The 27807-nt window shown below is 36.0% G+C and overlaps 1 protein-coding gene and 2 pseudogenes across 1 annotated transcript; 2 read left to right on the forward strand and 1 right to left on the reverse strand.

Moving 5' to 3' along the window:
• Positions 1-3435, reverse strand: LOC142624666 (plant intracellular Ras-group-related LRR protein 4-like). Its single transcript, XM_075798331.1, has 4 exons — positions 2178-3435; positions 890-1803; positions 618-815; positions 1-345 (listed from the first exon to the last, which is right to left on the reverse strand). Exons 1-3 carry the CDS (start codon positions 2833-2835, stop codon positions 660-662), a joined length of 1728 nt encoding a protein of 575 aa, XP_075654446.1. The 5' UTR covers positions 2836-3435; the 3' UTR covers positions 1-345; positions 618-659.
• A 2773-nt stretch (positions 3436-6208) lies between these two features.
• On the forward strand, positions 6209-15015 carry LOC142625546 (T-complex protein 1 subunit alpha-like; annotated as a pseudogene).
• A 3617-nt stretch (positions 15016-18632) lies between these two features.
• Positions 18633-20797, forward strand: LOC142625547 (uncharacterized; annotated as a pseudogene).
• Positions 20798-27807: the final 7010 nt, after the last annotated feature.

The following is a 27807-nucleotide window of genomic DNA, read 5'->3' on the forward strand; positions in this document are numbered from 1 at the left end:
TAGACAAAAAAAGAGCCCTTTGCATTTCTCTCTGAATCGGAAAAGAAGTCTGTCGGAAGTGGTAGAAATGTTAACACTCAAATTTCATGAACAAGGGGGGAGAATACAGAGTTCAACATTATCTTTCCCCCATTTGCCGGCTGAATTGTACACCTCATTTGGCTCAAAGGTCACAGAAATACAAAAAAGAATACAATGGATAAAAACATATTACAAAAAAATCTATAATTCAAGTGTTTGAGAGGGTAAAAGTCAAAGCCAATTTGAAACACCCACCAATACCACATGCGGGTCATTCCAGTGACATGTCTGCTGCATTGATCAACCCTGCTAAGGCAGATATCCCTGTAATATAAATAATAATGAAAAGCATTCAGCATCAAGGAATGTCACCTGCTATTTAAAACATCAGCCCTAGTAGTTTGACATTTATTTTGATTACTTTTGCTAATTTTAGCCTACCCTTCACTTCTCTTTATAAGTTGGCATAAGTATAACACTAGCATGATAGGGTAAAAGAGCCTAACCCATGGTCTTAACCTAAACTAACTCTATATATATGGTCCATATACAAAATACAAATTGGTGTGCTGATGAAGCTAAATACAACAACTTACATAAAAACTGCATCGCATTATGGCCTGCAATGCTATAATCAATCAGGCTTTCACTTCATCTGCACCACCGCGCTTCCTTTTGTTAGACCTTGAAAAGAAGCACATCTGAGTCCAACTCTTTTTCTGCTTAACCGATTGCGATTTAACATCCCCCTTTTCCTTTTTCTCATGGAGGTTAGCCATGTATTGGACAACAGCCTAGGATAAACCACGAAACCATAAATTAGCCTAAGGTACAGTTAAATAACATAAAACAATAGAAAAAGACTTACTTGTGCACCCTTTTCAGCTATTTGTCTTGGTGGAACTTCTAGAGGATTTTCTTCCACACGGAGTACACGTAGTCGTGTGAGCATCCTAAATGAGTCAGGAAGAAACCGAATCTGGTTGTTGCTAATATCCAACTCTTCAAGCATCTCAAGGTTCCCAATAGACCTTGGTAGAGATGTCATATCTGCAAAATTGTTTCCTATGTTCATTTTGACGAGTTTGGTAGCAAAACATAGGCTCTCGGGCACAGACTCAAGCTCGTTGAAACTGACATCAATCTCCCTGAGGTCTGACAGAGATGACATTGTTGTAGGCAATTGTTTGATATTGTTATAACGGACTGACAAAACCTCCAAGGTCTCAATTTTTCCTACAGCTTCTGGAAGAGCTTTAAGCCGGTTATAATCAGCACGGAGCTCTCTGAGTGAAGTACACCGACCAATGGAATGTGGAATCTCTTCAATATTATTCGTTTCTACATTCAATTTCCTTAGGCTAACGAGCGATCCTATTAGCTCAGGAAGCGAATAGAGCTGGTTTGAGCTCAAATCAAGCTCCTGAAGACGTATTAATCTGCCAAAGGTAGCAGGGAGGGATAACAGCTGGTTTGCCCTCAGGTCTAGATAGATCAGGTTAAGAAGATCTCCTATAGATTCAGGGAGTTCAGAGATCCTGTTAGCATGCAAATCCAACTTTGTCAATGACAAAAGGCCTCCAATGGTGGCTGGTAAGGCCACAATCCGATTCTCGGATAAATCCAGGGAGATCAAACTTGACAACTTCCCAATGGTGTCAGGCAGCCACTCAATTTGATCCATCAGCTTGTTCTGAAGATTGAGATCACGAGTGCCTTTCTTTGCAGAGACTTCGATTAAACTAGCCAACTTTATCAAACTCAGTTTGTCTCCATCTTGACCTGAAAAAAAATTCCACCAATATGTTTTGTAAAAGAGATAATTAATTATTCTATTAAAATTTCACATAGAAGTAGTTGAGGATCCATAGGCAACCCCAACCAAAAAACCTCGGGACTAAGGTGTTACTGTTGTTGTATGTAATTCTATTGAAATGAAGCATTTTAATATAATAATAAAAAAACTCTTGCTTTCAATCGAAAACACTCTTATTAATAATAACAAAAGAACCCAAAACTAAACCAAATTTGAAGATACCCATTTACATGTCAAAAAATTGTAGAGTAACAGAATTGGTAATATTTATTAGCAGCAAGAAGGAAAGTTAAGAAAGATTATTAAATGCAAAGAAGGAAAGAAATGAAGTTAAACTTACCAGAAATGGGAGGAGGTTTTAAAGACGAATCGAATATGTGGGGTGTGGATGAAGTGGTACTGGGTCCAAACCCAATTCCAATTCCGTCATTGTGGAATGATGATTTGGTCTTCTTGACATAGCTGTCATCTCTGGTGAACAATTCAGAGTTCTTGATTGGCTCTCTCTCAGAGTAGTACAAGGCCGGCCTTGAGGATGAGGATGAGGATGATAAAGTAGTGGGCACCACAGAAGAAGTGGAAGGCACTGAAGAAGAAGAAGAAGAAGTGGGAGTGGTTTGAATGGTGTTGGAGTCATTGGGGACGACGCATTTGGAAGCTCTCTGAATAAATTCGTCGAACAGACAGTGGGCGTTTTCAAGATCGAGCAATTTCAAGGCCTCTCGCTTCTGTTCTTTGCTTTGGAAATACACCAAGTTCTTCTGCATCTCTTGCAAGATCATAAATAGCTCTTCTGGGACTTTAGGGCTTTTGCGTTGCCTCGCAATGGCTTCCACTCTCGCTTGGTCTTCTTTCTCCACATTTATGATCAACGCCTTCGCTGCCTCCACCTCTTCGATGCCGGGTCGGGTCGGTAAAGATCTGTGAATTCTCATAATCTCTTCAACCACTTCATCCACTGATTTCAAAACAGACGAAGACGACGACGTCGTTTCCATTTTCTTCTCAATTCTTCTTTCCAATCCAATTCCTCACACAGATTCTTTCTTTCTTTCTTTCTTTCTTTTTTTTTTGAAGAAGCTTTTTTTTTTTTTTTTTTTAAAGACTCTTTTAAATCAAATCTGAAATATTCCTTTTCATTTGTGTTTTTTAGAAAGTAAAAAACGAGATCACCTAAGAGAGAAAGAAGTAAAAGAAGAAGAAGAAGAAGAAAGTGTATGTGGTTCTACAAGTTTATAGAACCATGAATGAAAAGAAAACTGAGCTAGTCAGTCAGAACGCTAACGAACCAAAAATTGTTGTAATATATATATATAATAAAAAGGAGAAAGTTGTGTAATGTTAATAATGAATGTGAGAGGTGAGAGGAGAATAATTATGGAAGAACGAAACAAAGACAAAAGAGAAGGAAGAAACCAAACAATTGAGGAGCTGAACCTAATCCTAATCCTCAACCTCAAGTAGACGGGGTTGGTTTCGTAAAATTTGATCAGATTCAGAGCCAAATTCAGTTGTGGAGGCTTTCTTTCTTTCTTTCTTTCTTTCTTTGCGTCGTCTCACAAATCCAGCTACTATTTGCGCTCTCTCTCTCTCTCTCTCTCTCTCTCTCTAATCTTTTTCTTGTTCTGTTTTCTATGGGCGGTTTTTTTTTTTTTTTTTTTTTGATGGGTTATGAGCGGATTTTTAATTGCTGTATACGACAAGTATAAATTTTTTTTTTTTAATAATAATAATAAAAAAAAATGTAGTAATAACGTGACGAAAAAAGAAGAGATAATTGGATGGGAAATGAAAATAGCGTGAAATCGATAATGACTGATCGGTTATCAGCAACAGCTGCTGCAAGATCTACTAGTCTCCATCTCATCTCATCTCATCTCACCTGCTACTATTATTAGTAATATGATGATATTAGTACTAATACTACTACTGCTACTACTACTTATCATGATTAATCCTCCCCAAAATCAAAATAACATGAATTTTGTGATTCTAATCTAGGCAATTTAATTTTTTTAATTCTTAAATTTTTGTCTTCTCAAAAATAATTTTTATATTTTGTTATGAAATCAAAGTACGCCAAATTAAGGTGACTTTGGAGACCTTCTCAAAAAGGTGACTTTGGAGAGTCTCAAATTGAGAGCCAACTAAACTAAAGTAGTAGTTATTTGATTGATGGTGGTTCTTTTTTTCTTTTTCTTTTTTTTGAGCAAAATTTATGGTGGTTTAGAATGGATGAAATCAGATCGGATGGTCCACACTCCACACCTGTAGAATTCAATTGAGATGCAAATACTAGTATAGTATATTATAGACACAAGAATTGTCATGTGAGCTGTCTACTCATCTCATCAGTGTGTAGAAAGTAAAGAGGAGAGGGGAGGAGAGTGGGTTATCATTTGATAATTGATCAGGGTCGTTAATTATTAATAATAATCAGTTAATGAATGATGATGGAATGCCAGTGGCAGTGCCAATGGTGCAAAAGACGTCATTGGAGGGATTAAAAAAAAGAGAGCGGGAGTGGCAATTAATAATAATAATAATAATAATAATAAAGGCAAGGAGAAGGGGGGTGGTAGTTTAAAAAAAAAATAAAAAAGTGGAGGAGAGGAGGAGCGTCATTTTCTGAAAATTAGTTGGGGCCGGCCGGGGAAATATGTGAAATGTGGAGTCCTGACTCCACATTGGACTCTATTGAACCCGTTGGAGTTGGAGTTATCTTATCATTAACATGTTATCAAATTTTTGTTTTTATTTTTTTTATTTTAAAATATATATATTTGGTGGGGGTACAAGAGTGGAGTGGAGGGTAGAGGTACCGAGTAAAGGCAGAGAGAGTTGGCAAACAGAAAGAGAGAGAATCCCAAGTGAAGTGAGTCGCAGCAACAGCAGCCCACAGGTGAGGTGAGAGGTGAGAGGTGAGAGGGGAGAGGTGAGCAATGCTAGTAGCACACAATTTTACACAATTTTGGTCACAATTTGTTACGTGGTGAGTTATGAGTAGTAAATGTGTAATGATGGATCTATGTGAGACCATAACTCTACCACTCACAACTCACCACATGGCGAGTTGTGGTCAAAATTGTATAAAATTGTGTGGTTCTAGCATTTCTCGGTGTGAGGGTGAAGTAAGTGTGAAGTAACCCAAAAAAAAAAAAGTGGGGAGTGGGGACAAAGGGTCCAGGTGTCCACATAATATTTGAAGGGTACACGTGTTGTTGGTTCACGTCTGCTATCCGGACAACCATTTCCAGCTGGCACTAATGTCATTTGCTCCTCCTACTCCTACTGATGATCACGCTATAACCATTTTTCCACCCCCACTTTTTCTCTCTCTCTCTCTTAAAAACAAAAAGCTTTTTTATTTATCATGGATATAGGATTGAATATGGAAGTAACAGCTAAGGGCTTTGTTTGGTTTGGGATTGGGATTTGTTATTTCTTCTTATTGGACTCTCTCTCTCTCTCTCTCTCTCTCTCTCTCTCTCTCTCTCTCTCTCTCTCTCTCTCTCTCAGTCTAAGTCTGTGAGATATTATTTATGATGATAAGGAGGACGGACTCACGTGCTCTGTTATCACACGTGTCTCACTCTGTGTGTGTGTGTGTGTGATAATCTGATATCTGATGGTGAGTATGAGAGAGAAGAGGAGAGTGATGAGGACTGCTACCCTGCAGACACCCTCACATGCTATGCTAACCCGCGTGTCTTTCTAATTTCCATACTTCCCCTAGGTCCCATTCCCATTCCAAACTCAACTCCAGCCTCCAGCCTCCAGGGCCTACTTTTATTTACCAACTCTAAAAAGCCTCTCGCAATTTGCAATACAAATATCCTAGACACACTTAGTTATTTGAGTTGATCTTAAACCTACATCTCCAAGCAACATTAATTATATATAGACTGAATTAGTAATACAAAAACTCCTATATAAAGATAGAGCCACAGCTAACAGGGCTTTTCTCTTTCTTAATTTTAAATAGCATGCAATTTACCTAGACTTTTGTTCTATGGTCCATTATAAAACACCAACAAATTAAAGAACATTTATATATAATATATATATGAGGAAAAACGAAAAAAGTCTACGAATTGTGCAAACCCACTTATGAAAGGGGTATAAAATAATTCTATGTTGTCTTTGTGGACTGTGGAGCTACTAGCTCCACTCACTTTATGACTAATCTAAATCCATACCGTACAATTCACAAAACAATTTGAAGAACCAAATTAAGGATAATTTCTAGCAAAATTATGTATGTATTAATTGCAAGGCAATAAATTAAAGTGATCAACATGCAAGTCACGCCCAGGGCAGGAATACATATAGTTGGTCGCTGAACATTAAATTTTGATTTGATTTAAAATTTTTGGTGGTCCACAGGTACTCGTGGAGTCGGCAGAACTTCAAGACAGAGAAGCTGGAGATGGGACAACATCAGTGGTCATTATAGCTGCGGAGTTGCTGAAGGTAATTGTAGCCAGCCTGTTAATTTGGGATCTTATGAAAGGAATTTTCCCACCAAAATGGCTTATTAGAGGGTTCGGTATGCAATACTGTGGTTCCCACTAAAGATCAGAAAATGTTGTAGTATTACGTGCTCTGCTTAGTCTATTCACGCATCTGTTGCAACTTTCCTATGGATTCCTTTGTTTCAGGCATGTAGGCATGCAAGTTCTTCTAATGTTACAATCTCAAATTTAAGAGATCAATTAAATCTAAAAATGAAGAGCACTGGGTATTGTTTTATTACATTCATCCAGTCATACAGAGATCTTTAGAACATAGGATTAAGGGAATTTAGAAGGAGATTAACAGCATTAAAAGTGAGATTATTCCCTTCTCTCCGTGTAATTTACATAATGCTAAGGAGCCCCACTCTAAATTTGCTCTATTACATTCATCCAATCATACAAGATCTTAACAACATAGGCTTAAGGGAATTTAGAAGGAGATCAACGTCATCAAATGTATGATTATTTCCTTCTCTCGATGTAATTTACATAATGCATAAAGAAAATTTGCCTTTTGTAAGACTACCAAAGTCCCTTTCCAACAAATAAGTACCTCAATAACCCTTATAGGCACCATGAAATGTCCCAAAAAGAGAAAACACCATGCCTCGAACTCCTTTTGGCTGTACAATGATGTAATAAATGGTTTACTATCTCTCCACTAGACGACACATACAGCACCAGTCCACGATCACATCTCTCTCATTCTTAGATTGTCCATTGTTGAATTCTATGACGATGCAGCTTCTCCCAAAACAAAGAATGGAATCTTTTTGAGATGCTTTCACTCTGCTAATACTCTTCCAAGGGAACATAGAGGACCCTCTCAAAGCACCTTAGTAAGATTGTACATCTTCTGCTTCTAGTCAACCTCCTGCGCACTATGATGTTGCTTTTCTTCAACGATAATTAGAGAAAAACAACTCAAACAAGGAATCCACTTACCTTAGTTCCCGATATTGGGAGGCTCTCAGAAAGTGAAAATCCTAATCTGTCTTCTTCTCCCGAAATACGGAAAATATGTGGGTACCGAAGCATCCCTACCCTCAGCTAGCAAAAAAAAAATATATATGGAAAGAAATTATTTAAAGCCATCTCCCCACGTAAGTGATAGAAAAAAAGAACTTTCCTATCATCCCCTATCACAAATTTAACCATTTCAACGTAGAAGATGGACCTTATTCATTGTGTTCTTGATGGAAATGCTTTGTCTAAGCTATAACATATCTAATAGTATATTCCTGATAAGGTTGTTTTGTTGATTTTTTTTAGGTTGAAAAGCTTGGAAAAGATTGTCTAATTAACTGTGCCAAGACAAGCATGTCCTCAAAGTTGATATCTGGTGACAGTGACTTCTTTGCAAATCTGGTATGCTGATTTTTTGTACATGTGAATGTAATATAGATTTTTTGTTCCAAGAATCTGGATGTCATTGAAATTGATATGCTTTCTATACTTTAAACAAGCCATCTGTGTATCGTTGGCTTGTGATGAGTGTTTAGAGTGTTTTATTGGTTTTTGTATGTGTTTGTATTTCTAGGTTGTGGAAGCTGTGCAATCTGTTAAAATGACAAATGCACGGGGGGAAGTCAGATACCCAATTAAGGTAAGTGTTTGCGCATTCTCCACATCTTGCTTGGGAAGGTTTTGTAGTGTAGATGTATACTTAATACGAAATTGAAATCTCTTATGTGTTTCTTGTAAATTTTTAGACATGCTAAAATTTGTGGATATGAAAGTTGTAATGCCCTTCCAGGGAATTAATATTTTGAAAGCTCATGGCAAAAGTGCAAAAGATAGCTATCTTTTGAATGGGTATGCTCTAAATACGGGTCGTGCTGCCCAAGGTAATGCCTATTAGAGTTGCCTCTGCAAAGATTGCCTGTCTTGACTTTAATCTTCAGAAGACAAAGATGCAAATGGGTGTCCAAGTCTTAGTCAGTGATCCCAGGGAGCTTGAAAAAATTCGTGAAAGGTGATAAGATAATAAAAAGTATTTTCTTTTAGGTTAATGATTGTCGTTACTTGATTGACTATTGTCTTTGTGCACCACTGAAGCATACACTTCACTTTCCAATTGCTTGCTTCTTTGCAGTAATTGATTTAGTATCCAATTACCTATATGATACAGCAGTCTGGTAAAGGCACAAAATCAGCCAATTATGCATATATACATGCGTATGATTTTGTATCTTGTTAAAATTCCTTTACTATTCTTTAATGCATGTTCGGCACAATCCAAAGAGTCCCATGCTTTATGCTTTCGCTTTGTGTTGTGATAATCTTTATCACCTTTTCTCTATGGTTATTAAGATGAAAATCATTATACAATATTTGTCTACTTTCTTGCTCATGTAGAGCTTATTTTACATTTATCTTAACAGAGAAGCTGATATGACCAAAGAATGTATTCAGAGACTTTTGAAAGCTGGAGCCAATGTTGTTCTAACAACAAAAGGGATTGATGACATGGCACTCAAGGTAAGCTTCTACAGATATTTGATTCTCCAATTGCTTTACATCTATCCCATCTGGCATTGAATTGGCTGGCATGATTATTAGCATTCTATCCCATGCTACCACTTTACCTGAAGTTGGTTGCAAGCATTGGTTATATAGTCATCTTTTTTGTTGGCATAACTCACATGTTCACTTATTTTTTGGTCATGGTCTAGTGATTATTATAATTGGATAATGGAAAGATTTGTCGAAGTTCTACCTTTGGATACCGCTTAGTTTTTCTAATTATATTTTCTAAAGGAACCAGATCCAATCTAAATTCTATTTATAGTGGACAAATTGGCATATTACCCAATTACACGTCTATTTCCATATTTTGAGAAATATTTTCCCTTCAAAATGAGGAAAATGCAATTTTATGGGGTAGATTAGAAATGTTTAATGCTGTTTGGAAATGTAAGAACCTATGAATAATGAAACACAAAATTTTTAGGGATTGGAAGTGTCGAAGTTCCTATTTCTTTTAAGCCCTGAGGCAACATGGAGTTTATAGTGCCTGGAATATCACTCACCTTGGTATATCCATTTAGCACAGGAAATGTTTAAGGAAGTACATAGAGCTGTTATTGTGTTTTGTTTTAGAGAGGTATTATTGATCTATTGAATTGTCTAAGTTGGTTGCTGTACTTACAGTGGGTGGGCTGGGAAAAAGATAATTGAGCTAATGGTCTATTAGAGATGGAGGATTTTTTTTTTCTCCTGGTTATTGTTTATAGCGTGATGCTTTGATATGTAAGTTTTGAGTCAATTGCTTTCTAGTTCATGTACAGTATGTTGTTGATTGTGTGGTCTATTGTGTCTTGAATGGGTTACTTTAATTACAGTGAATCCAACCTAACAAGCTGTCTTCTCAGATTTTTCTTCTGTGGTTTTCTGCTGGTTTATTGTGTTCCTACTATCAAGCTCTCAAGCAGATCTAAGTTACTGTTTGGATTCTTTATTTTTGTTTCAGTACTTTGTTGAGGCTGGGGCCATTGCCGTGAGATGTGTTCACAAGGAGGATATGCGCCATGTTGCCAAGGCAACAGGTGCAACCATGGTAAATTCCTAGCCTGCTTATGTATGATATTAATCTTCAAGGCTATTTTTAATTTTCTTTCAACATTGGGTAATAATTAATTCAATCATGGACGTACATAGGGCAATAGTTTGTTTGGAATGTTGTGATACATATTATCTGAAGCTGCAGAGCTTAAATAATTCTTGGGTGGTGAGAGGAGCAAACTTTTGAGTTTTACTTCTTGTTCTATAACAATCTATAATATTTTTTTAAAAAGGAAGTATATTTTTGGTCCACATTAGGGTCTCTGCTGTTAATATACAAGCTGCAAATAGAATTATTTCACACCACCAATTAATGTGACGGAGTTATCTGATATCATAAGTATGCTGAAAGCAACACTTGGGTGTACATACAGTATCTAGTTAGGCTTCTCATTGCTAGTTGAATTTGATCAATATGTGATAAACTTTCCTTCTATCCGTAGCATTCTCTGAAGTCTAAGTACAGGCTACTCATGTTTGATCTGTTGATTCTTATAAGCTCTTTGATTAACCCTGACATAGTGTCCAAGCATAGAAGCTTTTTCCTTCATCACAAGCACGGGGATATTTTTAAATCTCAAATTCTGCATGATATAGCTTTACTGAAGACAATGGTTTACATTTTTAGCCACTGAAGTTAATCCACTCTAAAAGCTGTGTTAACTACATATATGAAACTTGGTGATTCGCTATAATTTTTGTTTGCACAAGCTGTTCTTTTTGTTTCAAAAGGTAACTGCTTGGAAATCAAGAAATTAAACAGAAATTAAGAACTTAAAACATCATGTCCACTGGAAAAAGTGAACCAAATTATAGCATGTAGGAAGTACTCCTCTACTTGGCAAAGCATCTGCCTGCGTGCCTTCTGATGTCGTGGCAGTATCATGAAATGTTTACATTCAATTGGTTATTGTTGCCATAATACTACATTCCAGCTTTTAGCCTTTTAGGTTGTATTTCAATTGCAAGGTTATTTTCTTCTTTAGTCCCATAATTAGTGTCTTTATAAAGAAGCAATCAATTTAAAAACATCTAAAACTTTCAACAAAGCTTTACAAAATTGTCGCTTTGAAATTAATGTGTATTGTGGGTGTTGTGGAAAGTTCATAACTAATGCTATAAATTTTGGATGTGGACATGCATTATTGAACAAGTAAAAAAATGCAATTTGAGCCACTTATTAAAATTGAGTACCATCCTATTCATGTTCTCATATAGGTGTAGTGGTATGCATACAATTGAATATGTTAATATCTCTTGTTGGCTGTTTTATATGTTTTTATAAAATATATTTTTTTAAATTTCCTTTTGGGCATTAATTTAGTCCTTGCCTAATAAATTAAATCATATTTGCATTAGCACATATCAATTTCCATGTCTTCCATAATTCTCATATGATGACTGGAAGCAGCGTTGTCTATGATTTGAGTGAGGTCGCTTGGTGAGGCTGTGTCTTCAGTTTTGTCATAGAGAATGCCTTGTTAGACTTGGACATGAGACCTTATTGCCCTTCTTGTCATGTTGGCATTTGATTGGTTTGAAGGCATGTGTTCCCTACTTAATTAATGGATAATGTAGAACATTGATCCTGAATTTCCAGAGTGATGAGGGAGGGAATTTTTGGAATCTATGTTTAGTTCTTTCTTTATTCAATTCAAGTTCACATATCATCGATTCTCTGCTGCGTGTTTATGATAATTTTATTGGATTTTGGACAGGTTAACCATTATTATTCTTTTTATGATTGTGTACTATTGATGGATGATGCAGGTCTCAACATTTGCTGATATGGAAGGAGAGGAATCATTTGATTCTTCACTGTTAGGATATGCAGATGAAGTTGATGAGGAGCGCATTGCTGATGATGATGTGATATTGATAAAGGGGACTAAAACTACAAGTGCGGTGAGTAATTTATTTTATTTTGAATTTGGATTTAGTTTTGTGTTTGGGACCCAATTGCTTGTAATCCTTGTGGAATTCCTATGGGCTTGACAATGAGTGCTATACCTCTGTTAATGTTGATTGTTCATACCCTGTGCTAAATTATATTCAAAGAATGATTTTATTTATTTATTTTATATCGGTAAGTTACACACTATGTGAGTGCCATTGAGCTATATTCAAAGAATGCTTAATATAAAATTTTAGTTTTATTTATTTATTTTAGGTACTGATTGTTACATATTAGTTACACATTGAGGATGTGCAATTGATGTTTCCTTTTTACAACATACTTTCTCCAGGTTTCCTTGATTCTCCGAGGGGCGAATGACTAAATGCTTGATGAGATGGAGAGATCTCTGCATGATTCTCTTTCTATTGTTAAAAGGACCCTTGAATCCAATACGGTAAACTTTGTCTCTTTCTTTAATACATAATTATAAGTTTGAACTCTTTAGTATGTTTTTTTCTTAATGTTACTCTTTGCGATTAGCTAAGGTATTAGATTATGGTTGTATTGGTTTAATTCTTAAAATGATATGGGAAAATCAAATACGATGGTTTTTTTTTTTTATGTGCTTTTGTTGTTCGAACATTAGCAACCAAAGCAATTATATCACTGACTCTGTTAACCAAGTTGTTTGGCAATTACGTTAGAATCTGCTTTGTGGGCATTGAGCTTTCTATTGTATCTGCTGTTAAGCTTTTTGTGTATCTTAGTGGCACAATTGTTGCTTTGGAATGCATACTAGATTTAGATTATAGTATTTTTTTTTTCCTTGATATGTCATTACATTAATTATAAGGATATTTAGAACCCTTTTTTTATGTAACGATAATTTTATTGAAATGAGTCTACTTCATGGAAAAAGACATGAAGTAGCCTAAAGAATTGCAATTGAAGAAATATCTACGAGCCATCACCAATATCTTATCATGAAATTTGAAATATTAGGTATGTGGTGATCTGACAAGCTTTTAGGCCTGGCATGCTAATTGCTAAAGCATGCATATGCACAAGAGAGTCATTTCCAGACTAGCAGAATCTTTTGAGATTGGAAAAGATCTTCATATTTGTTCTCGTGTTATTCTTTAGTGCGGAATCAATGCACTTTGGCATGACTTAATTTCTAGCCCAGCCAGTAACCACCAAAAATAGACGGGAGAAGTTACTAATTTATTAGAAATGTGAAATTGGATCATCTTTCTGGTGTTGAGCAGAATCTTTTAGAAGATACTCATATCAAATTATTCAGCAAAATTTGAGTTATCAGTTATTTCATCTTCATGAGTCATTTTGCGCTTGCAGGGCTTGCCATTTAGCTGCTCATGGATTCAAATGGGCTATTTCCTAATTGTTTTTTTTTCTTCTCTCAGGAATCAAATGGGACATTTTTCTCTCCCCTTCCCTCTCCCCCCCCCCCCCCCGGTCTTTTCCCCCAAAAAAAGTCTGGGAGTGGTGTGCAATGTTTTCTAAAAAACCAAGAGAAATTAGAATTCATTTATCTATGTGGTTTTCATATTTTTCATTGTCATATTGCAATACAGGTGGTTGCAGGTGGAGGTGCAGTTAAGGCTGCCTTGTCTGGGTATTTGGAGTGCCTTGCTACAACTTTAGGATCCCGTGAACAGTTGGCAATTGCTGAATTTGCTGAATCTCTGTTAATTATCCCAAAGGTTTGCTATAATTTATGAGTGCATGATATAAGCCCCCATCTGCACCAATATTATTGAGGAGACAAGAACATGTGTTTGTTTCAGGTGCTTGCTGTCAATGCTGCTAAGGATGCCACTGATTTGGTTGCAAAACTATGGGCTTACCATACCATAGCACAAACCCAAGCTGATAAGAAGCATTTATCCAGGTATTTATTTTGAAGCTCCTGTGAGTGGCATTCTGGATTAAAGCAATGGGCGATTAATTGCTCCCTTCCATTCTCTGCAATTTCTGTAATCTGAAACTAATCACACTAAAAATTCATTTCGAGTAGGTTACTGTTTATTATTTTTCTTCTTCTTTTCCCTAAACTGGAACTAATCACACTAAGAAATTTATTTCCATTCAAGTGTTTACTACATTTCTGCTACCATGGGTTACAGTTCATTATAGGTAAGCTTGACTGTTATGGAATGCGTATGCAGAATGTACAGAGTTAATTCTTTACTGCATTATATTATACTACTATTTGAGGAACACCAATGAGCTCTATCTCAAATGATACTTCCTTCCCTTTGTTAGAATAAGGTGGATAGTCGTATGTTCAAAACTCACTGCATATGTAACTTACCAACAAAACAAAAATATTGTTTTGAGGGAACAATCATATAGTGTTATGTAGTGTAATAGGTAATAGTATAATAATAACTTGTGTTTTTGCTATGTGTGTGCGTGTGTGTGTGTGAGAGAGAGAGAGAGAGTTCATAATGTGGATTTTTTGGCGTCTGAAGGAAATTTTGTCACATGATCTGCCATTCCATATTAATTGGTTTGGTTCTTTAATTATTGCAGCATGGGACTGGACCTTTTGAAGGGAACAGTTCGTAACATTTTAGAAGCCGGTGTCATTGAGCCTGCAATGAGTAAAGTGAAGATAATTCAGGTAAATGTTATCAAACATACAAATGCTGCTGTAACAAACTTATTATATAGATTTAAAATGGCCTCTTAAGGTTGTCTACTGAAATTATCTATTTGACAGTTTGCGACTGAAGCAGCAATAACAATTCTTTGAATTGATGACATGATCAGGCTTGTCAAAGATGAAGGTCAGCCTGGTCAGGGTGACCAGGATTAGGATTGGTTTCTTTTTGGAAAAAAGAGGGGGGAGAATGTTTTTGTAGTTTGTTACTGTGGACTTTCTGGTGTCATGCTTGTAATTTTTGGCTGAGGCAATCTTTCTCTTTCAATTCTTTTTGGTCTTGTATTGTTGTAGCTTAATTTTATGGATAACGTCTTGGTAAAATGTCAGAATGCAAGTACTTTTTTAAGTAGATTTTGTTGTAGAAATGAAAATTCAAGCAAAGACTGGAAAATGAATGGTTGTGTTCAGTTTTTTGGTTTATGGCTCGATCAAGCTTTCTTTATCGCTCACCATTTTACATATTTTTTCTGCACCTAGTTTCTTGTATAACGATGAGATTGTAACAAATGTATAGGCAAAACTGTGAGCCAGGCAATAAACTTTGTAAGCTTAGGTTGTTTATTTAGAGGCTTGGTTTATCTTCAATAGGGCGGGAATGGTTGGGATGGATCTAGATGGCTTGAACTGCCAAGCAGCTTTGTGAACTGACTTAGTAGGTTTCTAGGTTCGTACTTTTATCGAGTCATATGGTAAGTTAATTGTGGAGAATTTTTTTGTCAGTTGGAGTTGGCAAGATTTGGTTTGTCTTAGAGCTCACCCTATATTAATCTCCAATAAGAACATCATATTGAAATCAAGTAGAGAATCTTCTTAAACATATGATAGCCAGAACTGTCTTTCTCCTTCTAATGATCACGAAGCAAGGTGGGTTTTACGAAAAAGAGAAGTTTTGGTCAGCCATTATAGGGACATTTGCAAGCAAGGTTGGGTTATATATATATATATATATATATATATATTTTGGTAAATAAGGTTGGGTTATATTTACTACTACTTAAACCATGATAAATGAAGTTTTCATTTGTAGTTGTCTTCTTTGCATTGAGAAGGAAGAAATTGTAGATCATCTATTTATAGATTGCCCCATTGCTCACATCGTATGGTCTATGTCACCATTCATCATGGCCTTTTCAATTCATTGAGCTGAACACTCCTCAATTGTTGATTGGATTAAGACTGTTTTAAACCCTTGGAGGGTTTTCAAAGTACCTTAAGATGAAGCACAGAATCTAATACTCTTTGCAGAAATTTGCTGCAATGTGATTTGGTGGACAAGAAACAAACAACAGGAGGTGTAGGAGTAGATAGACCCTCTAAAAAGAGCAAATTTCATCCAATGAGTTTACGCAAACTTACTCACTCTAGAACTTATCTATCCCAGCAATCTTGGTACCCTTTTTAATTAGAGAAGTAAAATTTATGGTCCACAATGTTGTTAGGTGGACATGACCCAATTGTTACCCCGAATATAGTTGAGAAAGAGGTCTGATTCCTACTTCAACCCCATGATTGCAAGATTGCTAATGTCAACACATACGACAAAATTGCTAGTCATTACTACTGTTACCAGATATGACACTACTCATCTACAATATTCCCCCTTTAACTGGATCTACTATGGTAAAATGAATAGTAAAATAAATCAAATTTACTCTTCATTATTCATTAGTGATTCTTGCTGCTCCTCACTATTCAAATAGTGTATGTTTCTACCTATAAAAAAAGCATGCTTCTCTTCATTTGTGAGCAAAACTTTATTTTCTAGCTTTCATATTTTCCCTTACTTTCCCAGCTATCTACTCTTGCAATCTTTGCTTCTTTTCTACTTAAAAATATATATTCAATAGTATTTTAAGCTATAAGAGATTTTACTACTTAATTAAAATTCACGAATATTTGTTTTATATATATATATATATATATATATATATATATATATATATATATATACACATATATGTAAGTGCACAATTGCACCTGAACCCAAATACAATATTATGGGCTCAGGCCCAATGAGTCTTAGACAATGAAATTTGTAGAGTGTGGGCTTCCAATCTACTTTAGAAGTACTGAGAACTTAACAACAGGCTACGGTGTAAAGATACTTGTAAATAGAAGATGATAATGACAAATAGACCTCCTCGGACGTAAGCCGAGGACCACTTCTGTATTATTTCTCTTTCTTTCTTAAAGGTTACAATTCTTAATTTCTTTCTTGGTTACTGACTGATCCCCCTTTTTCTTTGGCCTTCACCCTCCTTAAATACTTCTTTTCCTGATGCTTTATCCACGTGTTGCTCAAATCTCCTTCCCCTAGATATTTCTTCTCTTAGTGCTTTTGAATAGTAACCAGAAGTTCCAGTTCTACTGTTCAGGGGTCACTTCCCCATTAATGCAATCAGGGAGGTAGGTGCAGAGTCTTTAATGTGGAGGTGGCAGCCTTTGCCTATGATATTTTTCTAGCACCGGTGTATCTAAAAGGTTCAGGATTTCCCCCTCTTAACCAACAGTCTTTCCGGAACTCTGCCTTGACCTTCGTAGTGAATCTCCGAGTGCTCTTGGGTCTGTTTGAGGAGAAACTCACCATCGGATGTGTCCTCGGACCCTCGGCGTATGGGCCGATTTGCAATACTAACAGGTTCTTTAATTTAAGAACAAGTCGGCCCACCTTGCTAGAGCCCAAAGGCCCAAAAGCCTGCTTGGGTCCTTTTACTCCCCACAATATATATATATATATATATATATATATATATATATATATATATATATATATATATATATATATATATATATATATATATATATATATATATATTATAAATTGGATAGAGAACATTAACAACAAACAAGTCTATTACAAAATAACTCCAATTTATCAAAAACCTATAAAAGTTCACCATAGGCAAAAATGCAAATTACACCTTCTAAGTTTAACCAAAATTCATTTCAGCCATTTAACTTTACTTTCGTTTAATTAAATCCTCTACGTTTCAACTTTCAAGTTCAATCAATTAAAATCTCTCCATTAATACAATGTCTAAGTTTTTAATTTTTTTTCCTTCAAATTTTTTTAAAATTATAAAATTTCAATTAATTATTGAAAAATAATTTTCAAATCATAAAAAAAAATAACAGAAGTCGATATATTTAAAAAAAAAAAAAAACCTTAATTAATAGGCTTAATTGAATGAAAGCAAAATTAAATAATTTAAATGAATTTTAGTCAAATTTAAATCGTGTGTTTGCATTTTTGCCTTGAAAATATTATTATCAATAATAAAACTATATTTTTTTTTTTATATCATAGAAACATGTAGTGAGATTAGTGATCAGTGGCCAAAATTGGGAATTAATCCTATTTGCCAAACAATATAATTAGTAAGCACTGTTACAAAACTATATTTTTTACTAACATCTTAAGTTTAAAAGACAGGAATCAGTGAGCTTTTTTTATTTTATTTTTTTTGAGAAACATGTGATCAGTGAGCTTAAAAGGTCCATAAACCCCTAAAAAAAAAACAAACAAACACATAGGTGAAAGTGAAACCCCTCTCTTCTCTACCAAACCTTGATGATGGCTTCCACTTGCAACCGTGGGAAGAGAGAAAGAAAGAGAGATACAAAACTGAATGGGATGGGGATAAAAAATATTTAGAGTTTATAAAACGACAACGTTACTTTTTTTTTTTTTTTAATCTAATACCAAAACGACGTCATTTTGGAACTGATATTAAAATTAATATCAGGCTCAAACTGCGTCGCTTTGGTATTGTAGAGTTAAAATTTAGAAACCCTATGTCTTATCTCATTCTCTCTTGCGCCGTTTCCCCTTCTTCAGCCTTCCTTCCTTACCTCTCTCAAACTCTCACATTTTCTCTACTGAAACTCTGAAACCTATAGTAACTACATATATAAATTATACAGCATATAAATATAAATAAATATATATATACACACACACATGCTTAGATCGTCACACCGGCCGCCTTCGGTATGCTTAGATCTTTGCCAACCACCTCTCCGAGCATCTATGATGGAACATCATTGGTGCCAATCAAATCCTGAACATGTGAGAGTTCCTGCCTATGTCAGTATCTCTCTCTAAAGAAGCTAATTTCTTCCTACAAGATGGATCATTTGCTTATGAATACACGACCACTCTTCTCACTAACCTACCATGCCATCTTTCTTTTGTTCCTCTATTTATCGACCTCAAAATTTTCCTTAGCGACCACACTTTCAAACGAAACTGATAAGTTTGCACTGCTCGAATTCAAGTCCCACATAGATAGCCCTCTTAATGTCCTGGCTTCTTGGAATGACTCTTTCCATTTTTGCCACTGGGTTGGGGTCACTTGTGGCAACAAACACCAAAGAGTCATCGGTTTGGACCTAAAAAACAATAAGTTGGTTGGCACCATATCACCCCACATTGGAAATCTTTCTTTCCTTCAATCCCTCAACCTTGCAAGTAACTCTTTCCATGGTGGAATTCCCTCGGAAATTGGTTACTTGACCAGGCTTGGATATTTGAACCTGAGTCATAATCCAATATTGGGAGGGGAAATTCCAGCCAATCTTTCTCACTGTTCCAACCTACAGTATCTTGATCTCAAGCACAACGATTTAGTACAAGGAATTCCTTCAAAACTTAGCTTTTTGTCAAAACTTCAAATACTAATTCTTGACAAGAATCATCTAAGTGGAAGGTTCCCACCTTCTCTGGGGAACTTGTCCTCTCTCCAATATCTTTCGTTTGCATATAACAATTTGGAGGGAGAAATCCCAAATACTAGCCCAAATGAAAAGCTTGACATCTTTTATTGTATCAATAAATCATCTTTCTGGTGTGTTTCCACCTTCCCTATAAAATTTATCATTGCTCACATGGATTGCTTTAACTTATAACAACTTCACTGGTAACCTCAACCCCGACTTGGGCATTGCTCTTCAAAATCTGCATTTACTTTGGATAGGAGGAAACCAATTTACAGGAACAATTCCATTTTCATTGTCCAATGTGTCAGACTTTCAAGAGTTTGATGTCTTAGACGATCAATTTACAGGAACCATACCTATGAGTTGTGGTAATCTACAAAATCTTCAATGGTTTGGTGCTTTTTATAATCTTCTTGGAAATAACTCAGTTGATGATTTGAGTTTTTTGAGTTCTTTGAACAATTGTAGCCAGTTAAACTATCTGAATGTCAGCTACAACCAACTTAGAGGTGAGTTTCCTAATTCCATAACAAACCTCTCAACCCAATTATTATGGCTCGCGCTAAGTGGCAATCCCGTATACCTACACGAATATCAAATCTTGTTAGACTAACTGAACTTGACTTGCAATCTAACTTGTTAACAGGGAATATTCCATCTTCAATTGGAAAGTTCAGAAACTTGAACGGTTTGTACTTGTATGAAAACAAATTGACTGGGGTGATCCTGTCTTCCGTTGGCAACATGACTCAATTACTAGATCTCTCCTTGTTCAATAACAGCTTAGAAGGGAGCATACCCACTAGTCTTGGAAGGTGTAGCCACCTGCAAGGGGTATTCCTTTACCATAATAAATTAAATGGCACCATACCCAAGCAACTTTTTGGCCTTCCTCTAGTCCAAATTTATGTGTTTCATAACTCCTTGACCGGTTTTTTACCACCAGATTTTGGAAACCTGAAACTTCTTGTTGCACTAGACGTTTCATACAACAAATTTTCCAAAAAAATTTTAGCCCAGCTAGGGGACTGTTTGGCCTTAGAAACACTTTATATGCAAGGCAACTCCTTTGAAGGAACCATTCCCGACCTAAGTAAGTTAAAAGGTATTAAATATCTTGATCTTTCCCACAACAACTTGTCCAGCCAAATCACAAGCTATATGGCTAATTTTCCCGTGTTGCAAACTTTAAAACTGTCTTTCAACAATCTTGAGGGAGATGTACCTGTAGAAGGGGTCTTCAGAAATGCTAGTGCAGTTGAAGTCAAAGGCAACACTGGTCTTTGTGGGGGGATCCAAGAGCTGCATTTGCCTGCATGCCCCATTCAAAGATCCAAGAAGCATAAAAAGCATTTTGCTTTTAAATTGATACTGGCAATAAGCATTGCAGCTGCTTTTTATGGCTCTTTCCTAGTTCACGTCTGCTGTCCAGACAACCGTTTCCAGCTGGCACTAATGCCATTTGCTCGTCCTACTCCTACTGATGATCACACTATAACTGTTTTTCCACCCCCACTTTTTCTCTCTCTCTTAAAAACAAAAGGCTTTTTTATTTATCATGGATATAGGATTGAATATGGAAGTAACAGCTAAGGGCTTTGTTTGGTTTGAGATTGGGATTTGTTATTTTTTCTTGTTGGACTCTCTCTCTTTCAATCTCAGTCTCAGTCTAAGTCTGGGAGATATTATTTATGATGATGAGGAGGACGGGCTCACGTGCTCTGTTATCACACCTGTCTCACTCTGTGTGTGTGTGTGTGTGTGTGTGTGTGTGTGTGTGTGTGTGATAATCTGATATCTGATTATGAGTATGAGAGAGAAGAGGAGAGTGATGAGGATTGCTGCCCTGCAGAAACCCTCACATGCTAAGCTAACTCGCGTGTCTTTCTAATTTCCATACTTCCCCTGTGTCCCATTCCCATTCCAAACTCAACTCCAGCCTCCAGCCTCTAGGGCCTACTTTTATTTACCAACTCTAAAAAGCCTCTCGCAATTTGCAATACAAATATCCCACACACAGTTAGTTATTTGAGTTGATCTTAGACCTACATCTACAAGCAACATTAATTATATATGGACTGAATCAGTAATACAAAAACTCCTATATAAAGACACAGCCACAGCCAATGGGGCTTTTCTCTTTCTTAATTTTAAATAGCATGCAATTTACCTTGACTTTTGTTCTATGGTCCAATATAAAACACCAACAAATTAAAGAACATTTATATATAATATATATATGAGGAAAAATGAAAAAAGTCTACGAATTGTGCAAACCCACTTGTGAAAGGGGTATAAAATAATTCTATGTTGTCTTTGTGGACTGTGGAGCTACTAGCTCCACCCACTTTATGACTAATCTAAATCCATACACTCACAATTCACAAAACAACTTTGAAGAACCAAATTAAGGATAATTTCTAGCAAAATTATGTATGTCTTAATTGCAAGGTGATAAATTAAAGTGATGAACATTCAGGTCACACCCAGGGCAGGAATACATGCAATTGGTTGCTTTTTTATATATATATACAAGATAGAATTTCTACTCTAGCCTAATCTAAGTGTAAATGTGTGTGGAACTCCTTCCTGGAGACTTGAACCCCAGCCCTTGCCCCCCACACTCCACAAGCATTTATACTTGTAGAGTGACCATTGCACCAAGGGTGTGCGGTGGTCATGCAATTGGTTGCTGAACATTAAAATTACATATCCTATAGATGTATATGTACGTGCGAACAAATTCTACATTTTGATTTTTGTGCTATCCTGCCATAATGAATAAACTAAGTTACTCTATTCATCACAAAACATCTAAAAAAAATGAAATGATTACAGAGTAGTAATTTGTTGATCTTGATGAAAAATGTACCTTATGGTGGAAACACTACTACATTGAAATATATATTGCATGCATCTCTCCTTCTATATATTCTTTTGTTTGTCTTCTCTCTATATATGATCTACAAATTACACCAATTCCAAATTACTAAAAATGGATATCATCATCTGATCTTGACTAGCATACATGTTGAATTACCAATTTTAGATGGCTCATTACTAATTTTAATAATTCATTACCTTATATTAAATTCGGGTAGTTACTTAAATCAATTTTATGTATAATTAAGTATATCATGGATGACAAGTACATAATAAATATCAAATAATTAATATGAAGTTAATAATAAATCTCTAACAACAACAAAAATAAAAAAGTCCCTACTCTCTCCCCCTTTAACCTTTATATGTAATGTTTATGTACCCCACTACAATGATTGATACAAAATATATTTAAAAAAAAAATACTCCAAGATTACTCTTAATAAGAACACTACCAAAATAATCAAAGTCATTTCTCTTTTTCTTTTTTTGTCATGAAATGCCAAGGGGATATATCAAGCAACTCCAACAACACTAGTATCAAATCTCAGTGCTCAGATAATTAGCTCAATACACTCTTGGCCCTGTAGAAGCGGAATGATTTTTTTTTCTTTTTTTTTTTGGCTGAATAAATACTTTATTTACTACAAAACAAAGATATACAATCCAAATTGGGCCTGTGGTCATCTCTATCCAAAGTCTGAATAATCAGAGGCGACAGTTTAGAGATGGGTACTAGCCCATTCCAGTTCAAAAAGGCAGCCCATCTAGCTAAAAGATGAGTTGCTTCGTTACCTTCTCTATAAACAAAAGAGAATTTTATATTATCAAAACCTTTAGCAAAATACAAAATATCTTCCACCACAGACTTAATATTCCAATGAGGCACTGACTCTTGATTTCTCAGGGGCTCAATAACATTTTATGCATCTCCTTCAATCACAACATTCTTAAAACCTACATTTGCTGCTTTTTGAATGGCCATCAAGGCTACATTTGCCTCACCAGATAACGGGCTACCTGGACACAGCTGCTCTGCCCATGCAGAAACAAGTTTACATTCCTGGTCTCTTCCTATTACTGTCATAGATGTTTTTCCTTCTCTAATTACAGCATCAAAATTCAATTTTATCCAACTTGGTGGAGGTGGGATCCATGTTTTGTCCATAGAGGAATTTTTACTTTGACTCTTCCAAGCTTGCTTGTGTTCCTCAAAGGATTTATTCACTTGCCTTGCAAGATCAGTCGGGGCTATTTTGATTCCATCCACACGAGCTTTGTTTCTACTCATCCATACTTGGAATTCTTTTGTAGCTTCATCGTCTAATGCCAGAAATGGTTTTGGGTTGATAACCATCTTCACCCAATCCACTATGGATATAGAATCCAAAGTGTTCAACCTCAACGGCCATGGGCCTACGAGCCAAACTTGAGTTGCCCAGTCACATTGCAAAAATAAATTCTCCAAAGTTTCTGGAGCCTTGCCGCGTAAGTGGCACTCATTTGATGGGAGGGTAAACCTTCTATTTAGAATAGAAGTTGTAGGGAGGATTTCCCAAGCCAATTTCCACAACAGGTTTTTGAGTCTAGCATGTATTTTCATCTTCCACAACTCCTTCCAATCCTTGCTTTGCATCACAGGATGAGAGGTTGAGGTGGGAGTTCTAATAGCATTATAAGTCGATTTCACAGAAAAATCACCTGAGGGATTCAAGCACCAAAAAACTTGATCATTGACTGATTGATGAGAGAGGTAAATGCTAAGGATTTTATTGACTGTAGTTGGCTCAAAATGATCTGAAAGTAAACCTCTATCCCATTGTCTTGAGTCCTGATCAGTCAAGTTAGCCACTAAATAAGCTTCACAGGTAACTCCCCTAACTTGAGGGATTAGATTAGGCTCTTTTGGAATCCATGGGTCTTCCCATATCCAAGTGTTTAATCCATTGCCTATCCTATGGCATAAACCTTTTTTTATCACTTCTCTACCACCAAAAATACTTTGACAAGACCATGATGCTACTTTTGGCACAGGCATTCTCATAAACTTTTTGCTTCTCACATATTTCTTTTTGAACACTCTAACCCACATCTTATCAACATTACTTGCAACCTCCCAAGTCATTTTAGCCACCAAGGCTTTGTTCATATCTTCTGTTTTCTTGATACCTGGCCACCAACACTTTTTGGGGTACATATCGCATGAATCCCAGCTCTTGAGGCAACTACCCTTTTTATTTTCCTCTTTAAAAACCCCACCAGAAATTTCTGTTCATGGCATCCGATTTATTACAAACTTGTTTTGGAAGGAGCAGAGCTGAAGCTTGATAAGATGGAATAGAGGAAACCACAGAAGAAATTAGAGTAGTTCTACCTGCCTGAGAAAGAGTCTTCATCTTCCAACCCTGCAACCTTTGCCTCACGTTTTCAATGATCTCCTCAGAAGCAGCTTTCTTGTCTCTACCTGAAGCCATAGGAATGCCCAAGTATTTTTCTTTTCTATTAGACCTCTAAATTCCTATATAGTTTGCCAACTGAGATCTTACTCCTTGGTTCACATTTTAGCTGAAAATTATCACTGATTTCAAGAAATTCACCTTTTGACCAGACCAATCAGAGTAAGTGTCTGAACATGCTTTGATACTCCCCATGTTCTCCTCATCTGCCCTAGCAAAGATGAACAAGTCATCAGCAAATTGAAGGTGGGTGATTGGCATCAAGTCAAGGGCTAGTTTATATCCAATAATTTTGTTATTTGCTACTTCTCTCTCTATGAGTCTAGCAAGAACTTCGGCTACAAGGATAAATAGAAGGGAGAGGGAGGATCACCTTGTCTCAACCCTCTCTTGAGCTTGAAGAAGCTATAAGGGCTACCATTAATTAAGATTGAAAATGAGGTTGTAGTTACACATTGCATCACTCACTGGATCCAAATAGTTGGAAACCCAAAACCATGAAGGACTTACTCAAGGAAGCACCACTCCAACTGATCATAAGCTTTCTCCATATCTATTTTTAAACCCATCCAACCTTTTTTCCCACTTTTCTTCTTCATGTCATGGATGATTTCTTGAGCCAAAAAGGTATTCTCTTGAATTTTCCTTCCTGGAATGAAAGTTATTTTCCATGGAGAAATTAGCTTAGAGAGAACCTGCTTTAATATGTTGGCTAGTAGCTTGGAAATGATCTTATAAATAACATTACATAAACTTATTGCCCTGAATTGGGAAACCATTGCCGCATTATTCCCTTTAGGGATGAGAACAATGAAGGAATGGTTTATTTCTCTCAACATGTACCCCCTTTGAAAGAATGTGGTAATAGCTTCAATGACTTCACCTCCTATTATATTCTAAAAAAACTTATAGAAATGGGTTGACATTCTATCAGGACCTGGCGCGTTGTTAGAATTCATGTTGAATACAACCCCTTTAATCTCCTCTGGTGTAGGAATTTTTGAAAGCATCTCTATATAGTAGCGGAATGATTTTAGTTGAGTTGAGACAACATTAATTTAATTATTACTTGTTAAACAGGTGAGTGTACACAAAATTGTATGACTTCATTCACCTCGTAAGTCCTAATCCTATGCCTGCAGCTGCAGGGAAGTTGCAGTAAGGATATTAATTTATAAGATGGATATTTATATTGCATGAATAGTGAAGGAGGACACAATAGCAGCAGGGCAAGTAATTATTCCAATAAGACTGGAGGAAACTTCGAATAGTCAGGCATATACTCATATCCGAATCACATATGTATTTCAAAGCCTAAACCAAAAAAAAAAAAAGTGACGTCTGATATGTACATGAAGTCTCTGACTCTTCTTTTGTTTAGTTAATAAATTAATTGTGATTTTTTTTCTTTTTTTGTAATAAAAAAAAATTAATTAAATACTGGTTTCTTGCTCCTCTCTCTCGTACAGTCATACTAGCTAAGAGCACTTATGGGCCTCCGCGTGAACTTAAATTCATTTGGGGTCGAATGTTACTTGAAAGTGGAAGCTCAAATTTGGCCTGAATCACTTGGTGGGCCTAAGAGTGAACTTTGGATCGATCTTGATGTAGCCAGCCACTGAATCCAAGCCTAAACAACAACAACAACAACAACAACAACAAAATTATTTGAGAAAATCAACCATCTTACTATCTTAGAGCACATTTGCTACACCATAATAACGATTAGCTAAGAGTATGATTAGGTATTATAAGGAATATAAAAAATAGTAATAAAATAATTATTCATATAAATTTATTTAGTAATAATACATAAATAGAACCATGAATGTGTAATTTATATGACAATATTTGATAGAATAGAGTTATATTCCAATCAAAATTCTTAAAATAGCCTGATGTAATTATGTCCATACTCATTGAGAGTCTCGCTTACTATATGTAAGTACACAATTGTACCCAGGCCCAAAAACAAGTGTTGGGCTCAAGCCCAATGAGCCTTATACAATAAAATTTGTAGAGTATGAATTTGGAAATCTAGGTTCAGGATGTTGGAAGTTCGATTAATAGGCTAGAGTACTACAATCTGTGCAAATGATAAACGAATATGACCAAGAGACCTCCTCGGACGTAAGCCGAGGACGATTTGCATATATATTCTCTTTCTATGACAAAGTTTACAATTTTTAGTTCCTATTTTTTCTTGACAGAAAGTACAGATCCCCCTCTCTTTCCTCTCTCTTCTCCTTATATTCTTCTTCTTCTTCACTGGTTTATCCACGTGTCATACAAATCTTTCCCTTAGATCCTTGTCCCTTCCACCGCCTTCTTGAAGTCCTCAAATAATAGCAGGAAGGCTGAATTCTACTGCTCATAGGTCACTTCCCCATTAATGCAGTCAGGGAGGTAGATGCAGGGTCTTTAATGTGGTAGTAGCAGCTTTTTCCTCAAATATTTCTCACACATTCTTGCTTCTAAAGGGTGCTTAGATCACCCTCTTACTCTTCAGTTTTCCCAGAATTCTGCTTCTAACCCGTTTAGCAAGTCCCAGGGTCATTGCTGGGCCTGTCCGAGGAGACATTCCTCCTCGGACAACTCCTCGGACCTTTACAGTGCAGACTGACTTGTGGGCCTAGAGACCCTAATCAAAACAAACTGGTACCAGCCAACTCGGCCCAAAGTCCAAATGTTTATTTAAGAGCTTTTACCCCACACTATATATAAATTAAGTAATTTTATAATTAATATTGGTAGGATTTTAGTTCTAGCATATTTCATGCCAAATTTCTTTATGTTTTCATGCCATTAAATTTCAATGTAATTGTACATTTGTGGGTATTATTGTATTTGAGATGAGAGTCCAAGAGCTGGAATTGGAGTTGCTAATTGAAGAATCTTGGTCAAGTGAGATTAGGATGTTAGATGACATGTCAGGTGAGATCATACTTTTTAATTGTGATTGACAGAGAGTCTCATTCTTACCTATCATCTTAGTCAATTAAGATTGCGAACTTGAGAGTTGAGAGAACTCAATTATACATTTTTCCAACTATAACCATCCAAGGAAGACTTTCATATATCTCTCTAAAGTCTAAACCCACGAAATTATACAACTGATGCTCCTATTGAATTGTAAGAGAGCTATCCATTTTCCTTAGGAGAAAAACCAATTATACACACGTGGATACCTCTTTGTTGAAATAGTCAATGAGACTTGCTCTTGCAGTTGGTCAACTTACAGAACC

The sequence above is a fragment of the Castanea sativa genome, chromosome 2 (assembly GCF_040712315.1).
Source record: "Castanea sativa cultivar Marrone di Chiusa Pesio chromosome 2, ASM4071231v1".
NCBI classification, from domain to species: domain Eukaryota; kingdom Viridiplantae; phylum Streptophyta; class Magnoliopsida; order Fagales; family Fagaceae; genus Castanea; species Castanea sativa.

Coding starts and splice junctions, on each gene's coding strand:
- LOC142624666 (XM_075798331.1), bottom strand. CDS start 2,835: ATGGAAACGACGTCGTCGTCTTCGTCTGTTTTGAAATCAGTGGATGAA. Junction 1,804..2,177: donor AAAACCTCCTCCCATTTCTG/GTAAGTTTAACT, acceptor ATTTTTTTTCAG/GTCAAGATGGAGACAAACTG. Junction 816..889: donor TAGCTGAAAAGGGTGCACAA/GTAAGTCTTTTT, acceptor GGTTTATCCTAG/GCTGTTGTCCAATACATGGC.